The 20889-nt window shown below is 42.1% G+C and overlaps 1 protein-coding gene across 16 annotated transcripts in view; it reads right to left on the bottom strand.

Annotated features, from left to right (window-relative positions):
* Positions 1–20889, bottom strand: part of LOC126297434 (trithorax group protein osa-like) — a 307341-nt gene that overhangs the window by 269338 nt on the left and 17114 nt on the right. For 15 of the 16 annotated variants that reach the window (XM_049988261.1, XM_049988269.1, XM_049988262.1 and 12 more), the window contains exon 2: positions 267–377. The exons of the other annotated variant lie outside the window; for it this stretch is intronic. In XM_049988261.1, the coding sequence (XP_049844218.1) occupies positions 267–377 (111 nt within the window). The remainder of the gene's footprint in view (positions 1–266; positions 378–20889) is intronic. 16 annotated transcript variants of the gene reach the window in all.

Raw genomic sequence — 20889 nt, 5'->3', positions numbered from 1 at the left:
CAAACAGCATATATATATTGGAGGAAATGGTAGACATCAGGATACTAAGTTCAAGCTCTTTTTTTTTTATCAAAAGCGAGTTTCTATTTTTTAGGCCAAAATCGCCCTACATACGAAGCTCGAGTGAGAGAGAAATTCCCCTTTGCTCACGAAGTCTCCCGATCGGTAGGAGAAGAGTAGCACTTGTGCATACCGGAACCATAGTACTTCATTTGGACAATTAAGGTATTTGTGCGTGGTGAAAGTAAAATGATTTTGGCAAATACCTGTGCGTCTGCATAGGCTGCCGTTGGGGCGTCGCTATTGTATTTCGCGGCCGCGAAGGGGGGGCACGAGAGGCCCGCTGGAGCGCTAAGGTAGGTGTCGGAGCCGCGCGTCTGCAACAAGCACCACGCCACAGGCGAATAAATCTCACTGCTGCTCACACATGGCTCCTCCTCATTTTTTGGGTATCCAAGCAAATATTCAATTATTATACACACCTTTCGGAAACTTTATGAGTCAGTGACTAATGCTATATATCAGGGGGATTTTAATACAAAGTCGATATACTAGCCTTCCAGTTATTAGATAAAGCTGTTTATCAGCTCATAAACTGAAATATATCGTGTAGTGACTTAAATGACTAATAACTACATTATTACATGGGTAGATCTGGCAACGAAAATAATATGCTGAGGACAGTTTCACAATTCGTAAAGTAATAGCAGGCGTGAATTATCGCACAGAATAATCATGCAAGCTGTACTGAAAGGTATAAGGTAAATATACGCATCTGCATCTCTATAAATAAAAAGCAGTTTGTTTTTTAATTCTTCTTGAGACATTGAGTAAGTCATACTATATAAGTAGAAAATTAAATACATTAAAAAGCATTTGTGTCACGGATGATGCAGGTAACAGTATTGGGATCTCGAGGAAGTTCCACGTGCATAACAAACAGAAAAATGCACACAAGGGCAAGCAGCATATTGTGTTACACGGACAATAGCACCTCACCAAACAGTAAGAGAAGGGTTACACATTAGCAAGAGCTGGTAGGATCACGACGTAGGGTGCACAGCTCTGCTATTAATACTGCCTGATACGTCACAGCTGCACACGCATAGCCGACTAGCGTGCCGATCGCGAGACCCACGAACCTAATTGGCTCGGTTTTCATCAAAGACTGTGCCACTGGAGCACGTACGCCGTACACGCTGTCTGCGGATGCTCTAGCGTTCCGACTGTCAATGGGCAGCATCGCAGGTTCGAATAAAGTCTACGAAAAGACTGGAAAGAAATGTTAACACTATAGCGTCACACACCGATGTTCAACACTCTCTAAAGCTAATGGTGCATATTTTGTTTACTGACGGAGGTCCTCCAGCTTGAGAAGTGCACTTACAGTGCACCCTGATCTATCTACACGGATCCACATGGCTCCCCCACATCATTAACACGTTCCTCTCTCGGAGAGAGACAGTGTTCCGTCACTAGTGACACGGATATTGGTCCGATCAAGCATAAGGCACCGGTTGATGTAGTTGATAGTTGACTGGCGGATACCGTAAGGAAGGTCAATGAGCAAGAGGTGTGTGCGGGGAAGCACGTGCTGTAAGAGGCGGCAGATGACGTCAGCTGCTTTGTGTCCTCCCAGCCGGCGACCCACTTCCAACAACGCGCCTCCGCCTCCGCTTGCCCTTCCCCTTCCCCTCCCCCTCCTTTCCCTGTTCCGCGGACACTGACACCTGGCCCTGGCTTGGAAACCACTGCCACGTTCCGTCAACAAACATGTATTCTTAGCTGGCTCTAAGCGAAGAACCCAAGTAATGGTCCCCCATTGTTCATATTTCTTCCTCTTCTAAATAGCTCAGGTACCTCGCTTCGTTAGTTCGGGCAGTAATCCTCGGTGATTCTTAGGACTTCGCTTTTATGGCTGTTAACGTGGTTCTGTTTGCACATTACATTACAGATCCGCAAACTGGTAAATAGGTGAGCCGGGTCGTAAGTTTGAAACAGACAAGAGCGTAATACCATTGGAAATGAGGAAGTAAGGCAGTGCCGTGTTTGAATCACCTTTCGAGATTATGGCCTATTTACTTCAAAACAAAACGAAAACCTCACAGAATACCAGCACTCAGAGCAGTCCATAGTTTCAAAAGTCTACATTCGAAACTGTTTACTAGATAACAAATCGGAATTCGTAGCGTTTATAACTTCGTAGCATTGAATTTAATGAGAACAAATAAATATCCAGGTCGAGGAATCGGAAAAAAAGAAATGTTATCGCGTAAATACGAGTATCACTAAGAAAATTTCGAGACTTTATGCGTTCTCCCCATTTTCCCACTTCGTAAGAAATATGTAGGTTAGCAGCGTCCAATATGATCAACTCACGAGTTTGCACAGTCAGGGATGGTGTAACAGCTTCCTCTCGTGTGCTAAAAACTTCAGTCACTCGCTGTCACCCACCCAGTTGAACTGTGAACTTTACCGACAGACAGATTTTTATTATTACTTTATCAACGCGGGTTTGAGTGCGAAGCATCGATTTAGGAATTCCTCACCCTTCGTACGCGTACTAAGGCAGAAAAGAAAGTAATTATCGCCGGCCGGAGTGACCGAGCGGTTCTAGGCGCTACAGTCTGGAACCGCGCGACCGCTATGGTCGTAGGTTCGAATCCTGCCTCGGGCATGGATGTGTGTGATGTCCTTAGGTTAGTTAGGTTTAAGTAGTTCTAAGTTCTAGGGGACTGATGACCTCAGATGTTAAGTCCCATAGTGCTCAGAGCCATTTGAACCATTTTGAAAGAAATTATCTCGAAGGTGAAATGTGGTCCGTGTGTGCAGGAACAGTCGCCACGTGTTACGTCAAACGTGAATGACTGAAGGCGAAGTCCGCTACACCTGCCGGCACATTTCTTCTGCCCAATTTCTGGGTGTCGGCTCGGATTTCGTTTTTTTCAGTGAAGTTTCGGTGTCTCGATTTTTTCTACAGGTATCGAGAGTGCTCGATATTTTTAACGTAGATTACCAGCGAATTCATAAAGTCACAGCAAAACTAATCTCCTGTATTGTCCTTTTATCTATCCAAACAAAACCTGATTTTCCCCTCTCTACTTAACAGTACATCTTTATAAGCAGCTTTAATCCTGCTGGGATCACAAAGAAAATACATTTCCTGTCCCCCCCCCGCGACGATGATGCGCAAAGGCGCTCGGTATCTTATCGTTATGTCCGACATGGGAAATTATGTCGGATTTGAAGATGCTTGCGGAAGAAATTGCCCCTGCAGTTACGGGTCTGTCTACACGTTGTGCAGAATATATTTGGAGCAGAGTGTGGAGCATTTGTTTGGCCGTGTCCATAACTAGTTCCAATGTTGCGTTCGTCGTTCTCTGCTTCTCCCACCCTTTCTCTCACGCCCATTGCTGACAGAGCCGTTAGTTTAAATCTACCCGATTCCAATCTGCGTTTCTTATTTTGCTTTCCATGAACTAATAGAAACTATGGTTTTTGGTATTATAGCTACTGATGCTTTCCTCTACTTATGTTATAGTTACTTCTAAGCACTGTAGCCCATATGTAATATAAGCATCTTTTTTAACGTCTGTTTCGTTATGTGAACTTAATGTAAAATACGTTATTAAGTAGAATGCCTGGTTAGATGGAGGGGGGGGGGGGGGGGCTATGGCTGTAACACTGCCAGGAGAGATAAATCGATAGTCAAAATGATACATACAGCTTTCGATTGTGGAGAAAAAACCTCAGCTTTCCGACGGTGGAAGTGGTCTTGTACGAAGTCCAGATCTCACTTCGTAATATTGTAATGTTGCCTGACGAAAGTGCGCAATGGTACTCACAGCGAAACTAAGTGATGGCGACATATGGAAGAACGTAGGGCTTCACATAGGGGAAATATTGTGTCCAAGTAGGCCGGGTGGACATGTTGGCGTTAATTATTGATGCAGCAGCGGCGCAGCGCCACATCGATTGGCCGGATGGCTGCGCGCCAGCGGCAGGCTAGGGCGTGGCCCACGCACAGCCTTGATTGATCTGTGCAACGTGCGCCCTTCTCCGCTTTTTGTCCACGCTTACCTCTTCTTTAGACCACGTGTATTGCTCATTTTCCCATTCTACCACGCACAGATGATAGGCATTCTTAATTTCTGCCGTTCTTTAATGACTCTGAAATTGGAAGATGCGTTTTCTCGCTATTCTGCAGTTTAACCTCGAATTCGCGTGAAATCGTACACCAACACGCACGGAAAACAAACATGAGATACGGCAAATAACACTCATAATCCCAATTACATGCGCAGTGCAATTTTCAAATAAACTAAAAAAAATACTACGCTGTCACAAAAGAACTGACGCACCATGTCGAGCTCGCTTTGGACGCAATATACAAGTACATACGCTTCGGGATGGGTTTCTTCTTATCAAATTGTATTACTGGTTACTGGATAATGTATTCGCGTCTGAATATCGCAAATAATTGCACGTTTCCGTTATGTATTTCGCGTCCTTGAGAGCCGGCTATTTATTAACAATGTGCTCAAAAAGACTAGATAGGATCCTCGGGTTACAACAAAAGACTGAAAAAGTATTACAAGGTTAAATTACTTACCTTGAGTAGTAAAGGGCGATCTTTAATAATCACTTGAGAGAAGTGAACTTGTTAGCCAAGATCGCTTGTAAACAACCTTTGTTGTCGATTAGCGGTTTCGGTAAGCACGCTTACCATCTTCAGATCTCGATAAAAGCTTATTACATGTATCCTGTATCTGCTGTGCAAGTACTCTTTCTAAGTAATTACCAGGTATGTGAGGGACGTGATGAACGTGGCATCGGAAGTCATGGTTAAACTCACAATATACAGAATAATTCGCCAAATGCTCGTGTCCCGTACCACACACTAGAGTGTACTTCACTGCAACCAGACAGTGAACTGAGACATATTTTCTCGTTATTCTGCTGTTTTACTTGTATTCGTGTGAAACCGTACACCAACAAGCACGGGAAACAGTCTAGCGGCGTCCTGGCTGCAATGACGTAAACCGTGATACGGGCACGCGCATTTGGCGAATTACTCTCTATATTCTAATTTTAACCTTGACGTGCCGACGCGTCGTTGATCTCATCCCTTACATACCTGGTATTGGTTTAGAAAGAGTATTAACACAACTGGTATAGGAAACATGTAACAATATTTTATCGAGGTCTGACGATGGTAACCATGCTTGCCGAAAAAGGTAATCGATTCGACAATAAAGGTTGTTTTTCAAGCTATCTTGGCTAAGTTCACCTTCTCGCAATATTGCATGGTTCTTAGAATTAATGAAACAGAGAAACAAAGAGTTTCATTCCGAGACCAGTTAAAAAACACTTTTAATATTCAACCGTGTAAATAACAAAAACTTTTTCGCCGTGAACAAATAATGTAATTTTACACACCCACTTCTGTGACATCTTCGAAGAAACCAAAGGACACGCAGACTAAGTCCCATTTTGAACGGGATCATCACCGTCTCTTCCACTAAATGCCATTTATCCACTGACATAGCACATTGCCAGATCAACATTAGAAACCCATTCTGTCACATGAGACAAATGGAACGACGGACAAACATAAACCACTGTTTACACATTGAAGCTTCCCTTACAAAAGTTGCATTCAATGATCTCAAAAGAAGTGTTGGTGTGTGCCAAAGCATAGCTGTTTTTTCGTCGTCTATGTATGTGCAGCCGATCTCCTATGGGGTCGAAATACTAAAATAATGTTTCGTCTTAATTACTTAGTTACATCTTCCATAGACCACTGGAACGGTACTTTTATCAAAACAAAGTAGAATGGGTCAGTTCACAGCATAATTATACATGCTTAGGAACAATAACACAAAGCATTTTCAACCCCAATAAAATGTTGTGAAACTTTCATCAGATTTGTGTGTCTTCGTTGTAAAGAATAGCATTATTACCTTAATTACCAGCTGCCACGTAGTGAACAAAGCCTGCATCTGTTCTAAGACAGATCTGAACCCCACAAAATGTCTCTCTTATCACACTGTGCGACTCCGCAAACATTGTTATCGATGCTGAAATGACAGATAATGTTTTCCTTTGCATTTCACAATAATTAAAAAGTGATTTTAGTCGTGGTACTGAGTTATTATAAACAAATGGGCGCTGGAGTGTATTAAATACTGACGACAAAAGCCGGACACGATGGGAAATTTCACTAGAGGTGTAAACACACAGTTCAGTATGATCAGGCTACAATAAGCAATACAGCCCTTCAGCGATACGGGAAGGTTGGAGTATCCGGTAGCTTTCTTCCCGCACTGTCCAAGAAATTCCGAAATGTGTGGCAGTAAAATAAAGAAAAATTGGCAATCCAGCATCACTGGCCCAAATAATGTTGTCTTGCCCTGACTTCAGTCATTCAATTTTTACTTAGTCCAAGTGAGGGCAGAAGCTTAAGGAGTTCTTCCAGACGGACGAAAAAACTAATTAACCGTACGTTAACAAATCCGTGAAGTCAGAATGCCCGTTTTACGAGGGAGTGCTATAAAGTAATACCTCCAAATCTTTCACGTGAAAACTCTTTAAAACTTTTTAAATAAAACAAATGTTATTAACAGTCTACATCTCTATTCTCAATGCGCACATGTGCAGCCCTCTGCCACGAGAAGGCTACGAATTGTAGCATGTAACATGGTAGTGTGTAACGTAACTACGTCGCTGCGTGAGAAACAGCGTCCTGTAATAGACTTTCTAATTCAAGACTTCGTCCGTATGTGGAGCACCCTCTCCAGCATGACAATGTCAGCACGCGACCGCTGCAGCGTCTGCAAGAATCCGACGCCTTGGGTTCACTGTCATCGATCATCCTCCATACAGTAACAACTAGACCCCATCCGATTTTCATGTGTTCCAAAACTTAAAATACACCTTCGAGGACTTCGCCTTCATAGTGATGAAGCGATGTCAAGCAGAGGTGAGGTTGTGGTTTCGTCAACAAAGTTAAACATTCTACAGTCACTGTATCAACAAAATGGCCTCTCACCGAGAGAAATGTGTTCGCCGCCAGGGTGAGTATGTTGAGGAAAATATGTAGATGTGAATAATAAAGATGTAGAATATTTATAATTAATATTAATAACGTATGCTTTACTTAAAAAGCCTTAACAGTTTCCACATAAAAATTAGGAGGTATTACTTTTCAGCACGCCCTCGTACAACTGAATTGTAAAATATTTCATCTATTTTCCTAACGCTGATCACGCAAGGAGATATTATATAAAACAAACGCAAGAACAACAGTGTGTTTGGGGAGGAAGAAAAATATTTGAACCATTAGTCATATAGGTAATCTTCTGTAATAAGATTCGTATAAACATCAGCGGGCAGCGGATGCTAGCGTGTGTGGCATTTTCTTGACGTACATGCTAGACAGACAACTTCAATTTCGTAAACGAGTTACGGGTAACCGCCAGTTAATGAAACCATCCTTCTAGGAAATCTTGTTACTGCTGAAATACGTTTTAAACGGGGCTTTCTGTAAAAATGTAACGCAATATAATAGACAATTGGTTGACTGGTCTGTTACCTTAGAGAATGTTGTCATACGGATCAAATACGTAGACTTTAACTATCAGACAAGTAGCCTGGAGATGTTTGTTCTCAGCAGGAGCAAAATTTCCTGCGCGTCCCGGGAGGTGTGATACATAGCAAAGTCCAAAATCTGCTGCAGCAGCACTTCCAGTGGGTGCAAACATCAACGGAGTTCACTGGATGAAATTTTAGCGGCTTGAGATATGGGCTAAGCAGTCTAGAAAATGAAAGTGGCAAATGAGACGAACTGACTGCTCAGTTATGAACATAATTACCCAAGATGACCACAAAAGTAGGTTTTCAGATCTCTGAAGTCAATTTGAACGGCTGAGAGTATTTCGATTATGTTGGATCGCCGGATGCCTCAGTAAGTCAAATACGTGCTCTGGTATGTGTTGGTGAAAGTTTTTTTCCTAACACAAACAGCTTTAACCACGTATCTTCATAAGGTTAAAGTGATTGCTATTTCAACGTTTTTACCCTAAATTGTTCACTTTAGCAGCTCAACGAATATATTTATTTGGTCCAGAAACATCACGTATATAGCGAGTTTACTGCCATTATCGTGACAGTGGTCTCCCGCTGTCTTTGAGTTTGCTAACCGCATACAAAATCGGCAGGCTTCCACACACATGACGCGGCAGAGTGAAACGCTTCTCTTCCGACTGATAGCTTGACTTGTCCGAACTATTCTGCCGGAGTTCGTCACCCATCTGCTCAAAGCATGCCACAGTTTATCTTTGCAAATGTCTCACAGTTCTCGCTTTCGGTGTTGAAGAATTGTGGCGACGTTTATGATACCAAAGCCGCGGCAGTGATTAGTACAACGTATGCTTAAAGCACTTTTGAGGTCCAGGAGGCGACTGTCTAGAAATTGGAATAAATTTTCCAAGAGATATAGGTTGACTGATTACAACAGAAGTGACAGAAGAAATTGTATGTTAATGTTCATCCCTCATACAAGCAGTAAATGTGGAAAAAAAGGAACGACCCAAATACACTTACTCTACTTGTGAACTGATGTGTAACGAAAACTATGTTACGGCCATCATCAGCCATGGAGAGAAGCTTCCCTCCTTAGCACAATATCTCCCATTTGTTTTTTAAAAACTATTTTTTTCGTGAATAGCAAGATGATGTAGTACAGAAGTGTCGAACGTAGATGGAGGTTATAAACAGTAGTTTCCTCGGTGTGTCCCTGCATTAAGTCGTATCGTGTTTCAGACAGAAAGACCGTACTCGTCGCAGACGCCTAGTTGCGCAGCGTAGCCACTGTCAGCCGGGTAGACTTGCACCTAGTCCGCAAACTGTGATACCCAATACAGATCCGTTTCTGGGACTTCCTTCTGCAAAATAAGGATGGTATTATTCTCCTCCGCTGGCCGTATATACACTATACCACGACCCCGAATATCCACCCAACTATTCACGTTCAACGGTCGCTCGTATGGTAAGAAAGCAATATGCGTTTTCTGGAGTCAGATTACGACTACTCTGATGAAGTGTGCTGTGTAGGTCCCATCTCTGCTGTTAAATGTACATGAGATAATCATCTGAGACTTAACAAACCTGTGGTAAGGTTGGCACGAACTTGGAGGAAGGTAGATGTAGTAATTACCTGTACATTTCGCTACTCTAACCAGTAGCTTTCAGTGAGCCGCGCTCGAGGCCTTTCTGGCCTTTTTTTTTTCTTTTTTTTCCAAACTAGCTGTAAGAACACACGAAGCAACAGCAGAATCGCTTTTGTCACTCTTAATTAATCTCGAGCTGTAACCAACGCTGCAAGTTGCTTTTGCGGGCGGATCAAATATACACATATTATGAACCGTATTACAACTTCTTCGCACGCTTTACGTGCTCTTTCAGTTCCAGCACATATTTTGCTTTGGGGGACTGTTTTTCTCCTGTTTATTTTCTCTGTTATTCGACATGACAGAAATGTTCATTGAAGACAATGATCATCACCTAAATACGCATACTTCCAGTCTTCGCCTAAAACAAATGACAGCGGGAAGGTAGAGGCACTAGGCAAGCCTTAGTAGCTACAACACAATAGCAGACCTATGCAGTATGCCTATCATTGGTGGAGTTTTGAAGTCACTTGAGACGAATGCAGGTGTTCCCCTTCCTTATCCAATTAACTTAGTGCTCCATCTTTCAGGCCGCTGACAGGACATACAAAAATTTCATAAGCTTTCTTCCTTCCTATCGTTTAAATGCAGTTATTAAAAGCGTCTTCCATAAATGTTAGAGAACGATTACCTTATGCGACGATTCGCCACCTAATCCCCTCCACAGACTCAGACCAGTGCAGAAGCTGATGGATACTTGTATGCGCTATAATTACTTAATGATGATGACCATCAAATCCGGCATTCTTTTTTAGAGAAAAGTGCTGAGCCTGATACGCTAATCTCTACGGTTATCCATAGAACTGTATACAGTTATTTCTTCACAAACATACCAAACTAAGTTTTAATTCATCATTAGGTATTCGTTCAAACATGTAAGTTTTACTTTTATTACTATTCTCACTAATTTCAATCATTTAGAGCTATCCATCGAATAATATTCTATTTCAAACGACGAAAATAAACAATCATTCCTGATTTCACAATTTTATAACAAAATAATTTACCACACACGTGAAAATTTAAAGACCTAGCAAGCAAAATGTGTGGGTGTGGTTTATTTGCATTGTAGTGTCAGATTATCGCACTATGTCATTGATGTCTGGGTGAAACGATTGCTAAGGATGCTTCGTATACAATTCGAAGCATATCGATACCTTGTTACAGACGCGAGATATTGTGTATTAACTTGGCCAATGCTGCGTTTTGACATTCGAAAAAAATGTGTTACTGAATCAGAAAGGTCTACAGAAACAATTAAAAATTAGTCCGCCAGAAAATTTTAATCTGTTTTGTAGCTACGATGAATGTAACTTCCATACGCACAATTATGCGTGTTGGGACTATGCTAGTGGAGTATACTCACCTTAGTCAACGTCTGAAGTAGGATTTTGAGCATGGAATTAATATTCATATTACCATTAGCTTTACACATTATTGTCATAGTGCCTTAATTTTCTTTTTCTTTTCAGGGCTTACTGGTGAGGAAATTCTAGCGTTATTATATGAATCCAAAGTGGAAGACTTCAGCGGTTTTCCAACAGGTGATTGGAAAAGCGCTAATTTCTTCATCCTTTGGTGAAGAACACGCAAGTGGACCTAATGAAGAACCACCAAACAAAATATATAATCCAGCAAACACACAATGCGACGAAACATGGGTATGTAATTTTATACACATATTATACAATTTATCATAATTTTTCTTGCCATTGAAGACTTGGAATGTCAGTGGAAATGGAAAAATTCTATATGATTGCACGACAAATGAGAATTAAAGTGAATGTACTTTCACAGGAAAAAATAAAAAATACGGGACAAAGACCATGTGCATTAAATAACATCACCTTCCGTTGTGATTGGTAGCGGTTATTATTCTGCCGCCTTATAAAAGGGCAGTCACGGAGTTCAACTGCATCCATTATGGATAAAATTCACTTAAAGGACCAAACATTTAACAGGCTCACTCGGACGGAGACATGCCCCAACAGCCCTCTTAATGGCGAAATCCGAGTCCACAGACACATAGAGACATAAATTTCATGGGTAATTGGTGATAAATGCGTGTTCATAATTCAAAAACAACAGTTTATTTCTGTTGCTGTTTATACACACTGAAAACGGACAAATCTGCTTTGATAAAAAAGTAGATATAGGAAGTGAAAACAGGCAAGATAATGGTTGCCATACGGGTGGAACGTCTACGACCTAAAATTTGTAGCTATTCTATACTCCTCGATCTACGATGTCATGTATTCTTGAAGCAATTACGATTCACATGGACTGGGCATACGTAAGCAGCAGTCATTTTATGACTCATATTTACGAAATCCCACATACATTTCGTGGCATATTAAAACCGTGTGCTGGACCAAGACTCGAATCCGGTATCTTGTCTTTGCAATACTTTTACCAACTGTGCTATCCGTCCTCACAGCTACACTTCTTCTTGTAGGTCTCTCCTATTTTTTAAAGTAAGAAACAAATGCTGGCAGCAGTGGGTATGTGAGTGCGGCTGAATAGCATGTCGGTACAAGCACTGCTCACGAAAGGACAAGTTCTGGATTCGAGTTCCGGTCCACACACAGTTTTAACCTGCCAGGAAGTTTCATATGTAATAAAATTTTAGAGTGACTCATTTCAGGGACAAAGAATATTTGTAGCCCAAGAGCTAGTTATTCGCGCCGTATATAGTCTCAATTCATGAAGCTCATGTAAGGCTGACCGATCAGTACATCACCCCCTTTATGAGTCACAGGAATGTCAATGATCAGATGAACTTGGTTAGGAGGAGCAGCAGCATCCATTCGGTGAATGATAGACAGAGGGAACAATGCTTAAATGACGACTACATTCGTTTTTATTGTTCCAGAAAGTATGCAAAATTCAGGAACGTACACTTCCAATAGGCTTCCACAACAGTTGTAAGCAAACTGATAATACTCTCTGCAGGAATACTTTACATTCACTTCAATTTACTGTCGATATGTAATTCACTGAAACGAATGCATAAGTAGTCTCTGTAGTTCATATGAAATATTTTAATACTTCTTGGTGTGTCATTACAGTTACTAATTACTAACCTGCACTGAGAAGTACAGAAGCTGTTCATGAAAAAAATATAATATTTATCTACCTGGCCCACACGTCTTGTTCTTTAGTTTCCCCAAATCATTTCGCATACAGTGTTAACTGTAACACTACGAAAATTCTTACTTTTTTTTATTATAACTGTTGTTGTTCTCAGTATTATTTTCATTCTTACATTTCATAGTACTGTTTTACCATATTATACTACATGTGTCACTGATATGATGTCCAATTGAATAAAAAATAAATCAGTTTAAATAAACACGCTAAATCTGCCCTGGGGGCAATCTTCATTTTCAGTGGGACAGTAAAAGAGAGTGAGGGGAGGGGAGAGGGAGGAGAAACCCATCAAAATTCGTAGGCTGAGACCAAAATGCAGGATACAGGGCCTCACTTCAGTCCTTAAAACTTCTTACTGTTACCCTGCAAAATAGAAAACGATTAATCATGGTACTGGCTATTACGCAGGCAACATAGGGCTATGGATCTTGGTTGTCAATTGGGCTCTGCAAGCTAGAAATTATTTCCTTGATGTCACGGACGTTTTGGGACATTTATTGGAAGCGTGACGTACGGGGTTTGCGAATCTCATTTGAATAGACGGGAAAGTAGGGCGTAGGTCTATCAAGGAAGGAGGAAATGAAGATTAGCATTAAACCTCCTCGCTACGAAGAGGTCATTAAGAGTCTGAGTACAAGCTCGGAAGTGGTAAAGATAAGGGTAAAGAACTGGCAGTGGCTATTTCAAAGGTATCATTCGGTGTTCGCAATAATTGATTTAGGGAAGCCACGAAACCTAAATCTGGTCTGACGGATGCAGATTTGTGACTGTTTGCTTATCAATGGAACTCCTACGCATTCGACTTAAGTAATTTGAGGAAATCGTAATCCTAAATCAGAAAGACCGGTTGGGGATTAGAATTCTACTCCTTCAGAACACGAGTCCAGTACTTTTGGTTATGTTCAGTCATCCTATTATACAAGTCAGCCGCTGGTAGTCGACATCGAGCACTCCTTGGATAGAGTCTTTGTGTCTTCTGTGGATTAACTTAGTCTCATTTTAATGAGAAATTTGGAAATTTGTGGTAAGATGCTATGAAACCAAATTGTTGAGGTCGTCGGGCCCTAAGCTTGCGCACTACTTGATCTAACTACACACACACACACACACACACACACACACACACACACACACACACACAATCTGAAAATAATCCACACACACACCCATGCCCGAGGGAGGGCTCGAACCTCCGACGGGGTGGGGGGTGAGAGGTGGGGTGGGGGGTAGCCGCGCCAAAAGTGACAAGGCGCCTCAGACAACGCGGCTTACTTTAACGAGCTATTCTAATAGGAATTGCACTGCTCATCGGACATGAAACGTAAAAACTTGCTTTGATGAGTATCTTGGGATCTACGGCCAGCTTGGTATTATTTTCTGGGGGAGTCACTGGACGTGACTAAGACGTCCATAGCGCTCATGTGGCTATGAGCACTATGGGACTTAACTTCTGAGGTCATTAGTCCCCTAGAACTTAGAACTACTTAAACCTAACTAACCTAAGGACATCACACACATCCGTGCCCGAGGCAGGATTCGAACCTGCGACCGTAGCGGTCGCGCGGTTCCAGACTGAAGCGCCTAGAACCGCTCGGCCACACCATCCGGCAGCACTGATGTGTCGCCAGATAAAAACTGTAAGAAAGTTGCTGAAAGGGCTTCGTTCTCGAGGGATCCTTGTTTCCATGCTGAGAGGACACGTCGCTGCTCTTGTTTGTCAAGCCGAAATAGGTTGTTGCACGAAATTTGCTACACTGCGTCCTGTCAGTTAATATTTTATTAGCACACTAAGTTCCGGCAACTTGGGTTGCAGATGTTTCGAGGTTGACATTCCACAACTCCTTTTCTTACTTTTTTACTCTTTTTCAAACAGCCATGGCGGATCACATACCTGCACTGAAGGACTGATGACCACAAATTCGAATTCTGAAATGACTAGTAGATCTAGCACTTAGTAGTGCGTATTTATCTAACTGAAACACTAGGCTTTGATAACTAAAAGAATCCCAAGTGGTAGCGGCTTCGTCAGATTATGGATGTGCGGAACATCTATTGGAGGCCAATTTCACCTCAGGTGGGTTCCAAAGCTACGTCAGAAAACGAATGCTGGACAGTCAAGATTCGATATTCAGTCAGTCAGGAAATCATTAGAGCCAAGACCAGAGGGTATGGTTAGAGGACGGATGTTTGTAACTCAAAAGGGAATCTTAAAAAGCTTATCAAGAGAATGCATAAACCTGTATGTGCGGAACGTTCACGCAGTCAACTCTGCTAGAACTTCCTTTTCACATGTAAATAAAGTGATCACTCGGGAGTTACAATCTTGGCGTCATGTGCTAGATTCTGGCTAACTATAGCACGCTTCTAGTGAACTGAATCAGTAAACAATCTCAATTTCTGAATGGTTAAAGAACCCGAGTAACAGATTATGAAAATAGTTAGCCACACCTCCCACTGAGAAAGATCCGCTAGGAGTATGCGAATGCCTAGAACTGATGTCTATCAACTTTGAGCGATTTTTCAAAACGTCTGCGGTAAAACATTACGAATTTTGCGCAAACCATTTTATAGGAAATGATAAGATTGGGGTTAACAACCTAGAAGCAGGAGCGTGTGGAACTAGTTTATTGCACAGTGTGCGGTATTGCTCATAATTCGTCAACAGTAGTGTGTAACTATATCCAGCAACTCCTCGCCCGCATTCTAACGATTCTGGGGTCGGGTGGGGGAATGGGTGGGCTAAAACCGTACCAAATCGTTGATTCACGAGATAAAACTAACACAGATGATGTATTTTTCCAAATGCAGCATTGAAGCTAGCTAAAATGAAACTTCTTCATAAAAATAGTATTGGACCAATGTACACAGAGAGCTGCAAATGAGAAAGAGAGAGAGAGAGAGAGAGAGAGAGAGAGAGAGAGAGAGAGAGAGAGAGAGAGAGAGAGAGGTACATTTATAATAAGAGAATGTTGAGACGCATTATGCGTGCAGCTGGAAGTATAATTACAGATATTTTAGTTTGTCCTGTGCCATCGAAGAAATAGCTAAGACAAAATTATTCTCATGTCACTTATTTATTATAGCCTATAATACTTTTTGAGCATTTCCACTTCAGACAGCTTAACGATATTTGTGTGACGAGCGCAGAAGCTTATGTTGTTTGTGGTTTGCAAGATTAAGATTCCTGCAACGAATCTACTGAAGAATGCGATGCCCTTGTGCACTATCTGGTAACAGCTAAGAATTAATACCTTACGAATCTCTCTACCTACAGATGTCACTACTCAACGAAGGATTACTCGTTCAATGAGGAAGCCAATCACTGACAATGGTGACTATGCAAAACAACTTGACAATTCCATGTCAGCCGTACAGCTTTAGCCGATTATTCTCTTCGTCTAACTTCGGGAAACTCGCTTCTTCATATGTCTGTTTTGCTCGCATCTGCATGTCACCGAATTGACGCGCCGCCTGAATGACGTCGACAGACTTCCGAATGAAGCGGTCACTACAAGTACGGCGGTTACGTAACGCGAGTATAACGCAAGCGGCGTCATCAAAACGTGCACTTCTCGTCACTCGGCTTATCGCTGCCGCGAAGATAATACGCAAACATGCTTACCCGCTGTCGCATATCTCAAAACAACATTTCGCGCAGTCTTTCTACGATAGTGTAGATATTGAGGACACTTCAAGCATAACGTCCCGCTGTCTGAAACAGTTAACACCACCAACCCAGTAGAAAAGCGACTCCGGTCCCATTACAGGGATGCAGGGTATTAATCATTGTCTTCCCTTACGGAATTACCCATCTTTTGTTTACAGTAAATCAGGGGCTGCATAACTATTAATGCACGGGTGTGAAGATTATATCCGTTATTTCTTTTTCCACAGAAGGAGCCGATCCGAAAAGAGAGAAAGTAAAATGCGCCCCGTCCCTTACCTTCGCCTTCTAAGTTGGCTATCACTATGACGAATATCAGTATAGCCACTCCTCCCACTCGCCCCCCCCCCCTTCTGTGAGACATGTTGAAGTGAACTGAACAGTTTCATTTAAATAGTTCTCAGGTCGAAAACCTTGCATAGAAGACTAGTAGAGCCGGAGTAGGGTCTTTCGTCCTGGAACTGCAAAAAGACAGTAGTGTTTTAAATGAAAAAAAAAAAAAAATCTGCGGAACAATCAGCGCCGTGGTGCCCACACGCAAGTGCTCATCAGCTGCAAGTTATTTCAGGAACCCAAGTACGCTGCCATGTACTAAGTTCCCGTCTCGTCGATATTTCAAGTTTGGGGGATATAAGTGAACAAGGTGCGGGTGTTGTCTCTGTGTCTTGACGACTCGGTTTCCCGATTTTCTGCGGAGCTGCTGAAATTATATTAAATGCGTTGACAGTGTTTCAAGAAAGGTGTAATAGGATAAAATACTCCTTAAATTTTATAACCACACTTTCTTCAAAAATAACTATGAGACGTTTTCAGTATGGTGAAGGTAATGGAAAGCGAGCATCAACTGGTTCTTGAGTCCCACGGCAGTGTAGGTGAAACCCATCTGTACAACCAACCTTCTTTGCAGGTGTACATATCCACTACTATAAATATATAATAATATCAAAATATTATTAATAACATACAGCTCTAATCCTAGTCGGTCTGCCTCCGTAGCTGAGTAATTAGCGCGGCTAACTACCATGTGGAGGATCCGGTTCGATTCCAGGTATTGCAAGGGATTTTGTCTAGGTGCGAAGACTGGAACGGGTGCACTCAGCCTCGTGATGGGGACTGAAGAGCTGCTTGACCGACTAGTGGAGACTCCAAGGTCAAGAAACTTAACAGCGGTCGGGAGAGCGGTGAGCTGACCATACTCCCTCCATTCCAATGAAGCCATTGGCAGAGGATGACACGGCGGTCGGTCGGGCCCAATTGGCCCGTCTAGGGGCAGACTTCAGATCTTTGCCGTAACTTACCGTAGTTGCCTCAAAGTCGTAGCAGATAAATACATTGTAAATAATAACGACGCAGTAAACTATTTCACTATACTACTGATTAAAGAAAGCCTCATTTCAGTTACTATCCAGTTATAAAATATGTTGATGGTGACTCGGACACGTTTAAGTGGATGTTTCATTGGAACATAGATGCATGTAATTAATAAGTAAAAACAGGAGTAAATTTTGCTGTAACGCTACAATTTCATTATTATTTTATTTACAGAAATGACTAATTACGAAGTAGGGTATGAAGTACTCATCCATTAACAATGTCAACAGTGATGGCGTTCCATAGCACAGTATTACACCTTCATTTTCTACTAAGGTCAGAATAAGGAACGTTGTGTGGGATGGGATTCGATCCACATGCTCTTAGTTACGATCCCAGTGATTTGTAGTACGAAGAAAAGTGTAAACAACAACACAGTGTAAATCCAGTCAGCATTAACTTGTGCGTTTGCTCAGGTTAATAATACAGTAAACTGTGGTCAATAAAGTTAATTCGTGCTATCATTTAAGGGCAAGTGGTTTCAGCATATGCATTCGCAAATCATTGCTCCTATTCACGGGCAGAGACAGCATAAAAATACAACATCCATCAAAGTAGTGATCCGGAGAAATCTTGAGCATCTTTAACTTTTACTGTCACGTACATTACTACTGTCAACCTCGTCTCTAGGTTGTACCGTATGGTGAATCGACATCCTAACAAAATGAAGTTGTCGTTAACAAGCTAGCTGATCCCTAACAAGTATTAAGCTTATCATCGCAATACGAAAGCTACTGCTACGAGCAACAAACGGCAGTTTTAGCACACACAAACTTTAACGAAACAATAATATATCTCCAAATAGACCGCCTGTCCCGAAATATTCGAAACGAATTTTACTCCTGGCATATAAGCGACGTCGGCGAAGTAACTACAGCGGCAGCTTTAACTAGAAATTGTAAACAACAGATGTGCATTCGACCAGTCTGCTGTGAGCTGCTAGTGTTGAGTAGTGAAGGTGCGGCCGTACTATGTCAACATTGGTGTTACGAACTGCACTGGAGTCACATCTGTACATCAAGTATTAAAAATATCTTCGAAAGCGTTTTGAAGAACAGAGCAGTAGGTGCAAATTTTGTCCCGCACACCTTGACTCCCGAACAAAACGGCGCGTGGTCGCCAGCCGAGACTTGATTGAAATGCAAAACGCGGAAAATTCTTTCCTGGAATAATATCATCACGGGTGACGAGACTTGGTGTCATCAATACGAAACTACCACAAACCGACAAACTGCAGAAATTCACATGACGGGTCAACAATTGAAACTTCTTGTGCTGACCGGCTACGAACGGTATGTCTCCTCACAATAACAACAACAACAAAACAACAACAATAACAATAATAATAATAATAATAACAATAATTGTCCGCAGCTCGTGGTCGTGCGGTAGCGTTCTCGCTTCCCGCGGCCGGGTTCCCGGATTCGATTCCCGGTGGGGTCAGGGATTTTCTCTGCCTCGTGATGACTGGGTGTTATGTGCTTTCCTTAGGTTGGTTAGGTTTAAGCAGTTCTAAGTTCTAGGGGACTGATGACCATAGATGTTAAGTCCCATAGTGCTCAGAGCCATTTGACCAATAATTGATAATGCTATACCTGGCAGGGAAATTAGGAAGGATGACACAAAGATCAACGCTGGTTTAATTGAGTCAGTTGTAGCGAAATCTTTTTCTGCTAAATTATTCACAGATAACAGCCACATACAGTTCTACGAATATAGCTAGGTTTCCAGCTCAAAGACTACCCTAAAAGCAACTTCGGCGTTCGTTTCAATAGTGAGTTACCCGTAAAGTCTATTACAGGCATAAGACTAAATTAATTACGGGGGTTTTGCTATGTTTACTATATACCACTCTTCGACTGCTACAGATCGGTTAGTATTTAACAGTCCCTGCGGTGCCTTACAGATTAAAAATAATAATCTCATCGAGAAACAATGCTTTCATATACGTAGCAGGTCTTTATTGCCTAATGCATCAGACATAAGCTGATTATATTCACTTTCTGAAAAAATCTACCGAGAAATGAAATGGATGGGCTTTCAACTTCGCTGTGAATTTATTTCGAATGCAAGATGTATTTCGAATGCATGAAAAAAAAAAATGATAGAGTTCGGTGTGCGATTGACAAAAAGACAAAAGTATTTTTCACTAATCCAACTGTCTATCGGTTTACTATGTTGGAATGACACAAAAAGTAGCTGACACGAGGAAAGCGAGTATTCTACGTGAGAACACCGCCACAGTTCCTCGGTCGATACTAGCGGAGACATCTGGTGGTGCACACGGGTAGCTAGCTACTCACTCGAACGTTTACTGTAAACTTTCCGCATTTAAGAGCGTTGTTGTAATCCGAAAATGAACTGAAAGCAAATTATACAAAACAAAGTTTTCTCGTAGTCCTGTGAAATTTAATGGTACGGCTTGCACCGCTGTATGAATGATTACGAGTGTACGGTGGGACTGCCGGCCTCCCCTTGCAAGAGAATGGACTTACCCGGCGAATGTTCACGATTCTGGCTGCGTTGGGACCAGAATAGCTAGCAGTTAGGTGACGCACCCGCCTCCTTACCCTGCTAGATGGATTTTAGGATTAAAAAAAATATTGTGTATTTAATTTTATAATTCTGAGCTGTAACATTTTCAAACACAAAGTACAATAAATTTGAGAGAAATGTGTGGAGATTTCCATTCAGTTTTTGTCCATGTGCGCGCGTGAGTTCACCGAATGGAACAAGGGTGACTACTTTTCTTAGCCCCCTACGGGAAGGAACAAACACATTAGCTTTATGGTCGCAAGAAAATGACTGTTTTGACAGTATATCTTTTCTTCTGCACAGCCTCATATAATTTATCAATGGCATACGAAACTGTTCACCATTGACATCCTAACCAAAGAACAATGAAAAGCTATTTTTCCGCGTCATTCTTAAACAAGCCCTCCAAATAAAGGATTCCGAGAATAACGTCATGGATTTCCAGAACGATAAACGCGCGAGCTAGACCCCGAACGTAACTTGGACAGAGCGTGAAGGTCAGCCGTATTCGGCGAAATGACGGCGCGCGCGACGCGCTGCGCGCACACTGGGCCCGGCGGGAAGCGGGGCAAAACGAAAAAAAAGCGCGCTACGTCCCCCAGCTAGCTGCAGCTGCACAGCCCCCCACCTCTACGCTTCCCTTCCAAACTCGCATTCTCTTACGCAACACGTACATAACTCGCGGCGCTCGCCACCAGCTTATGAGATCGCTTCAGACGGAAGCAATACACTGCGTCTACTCGGAGACTTTCTGGCGCCTTTCCCAAATCGGCATGACTCCGAGCCAGGACTTCCGTAAATGTCGTACTAGCTGTAGCGTGTGCGACACAAAGCGGACTAAGGCAAACCATTTGAAGTAGACAGAATTTTACAAGGAATCGCCATTGCCAAATGTTTGAGTTACTTGGGAAATGTGAAATGGGATTGTTCGGCCGGAAA

Source organism: Schistocerca gregaria, chromosome X (genome assembly GCF_023897955.1).
Source record: "Schistocerca gregaria isolate iqSchGreg1 chromosome X, iqSchGreg1.2, whole genome shotgun sequence".
Taxonomy (NCBI): Eukaryota; Metazoa; Arthropoda; class Insecta; order Orthoptera; family Acrididae; genus Schistocerca; species Schistocerca gregaria.
This window is presented reverse-complemented; position numbering and strand designations above follow the sequence as displayed.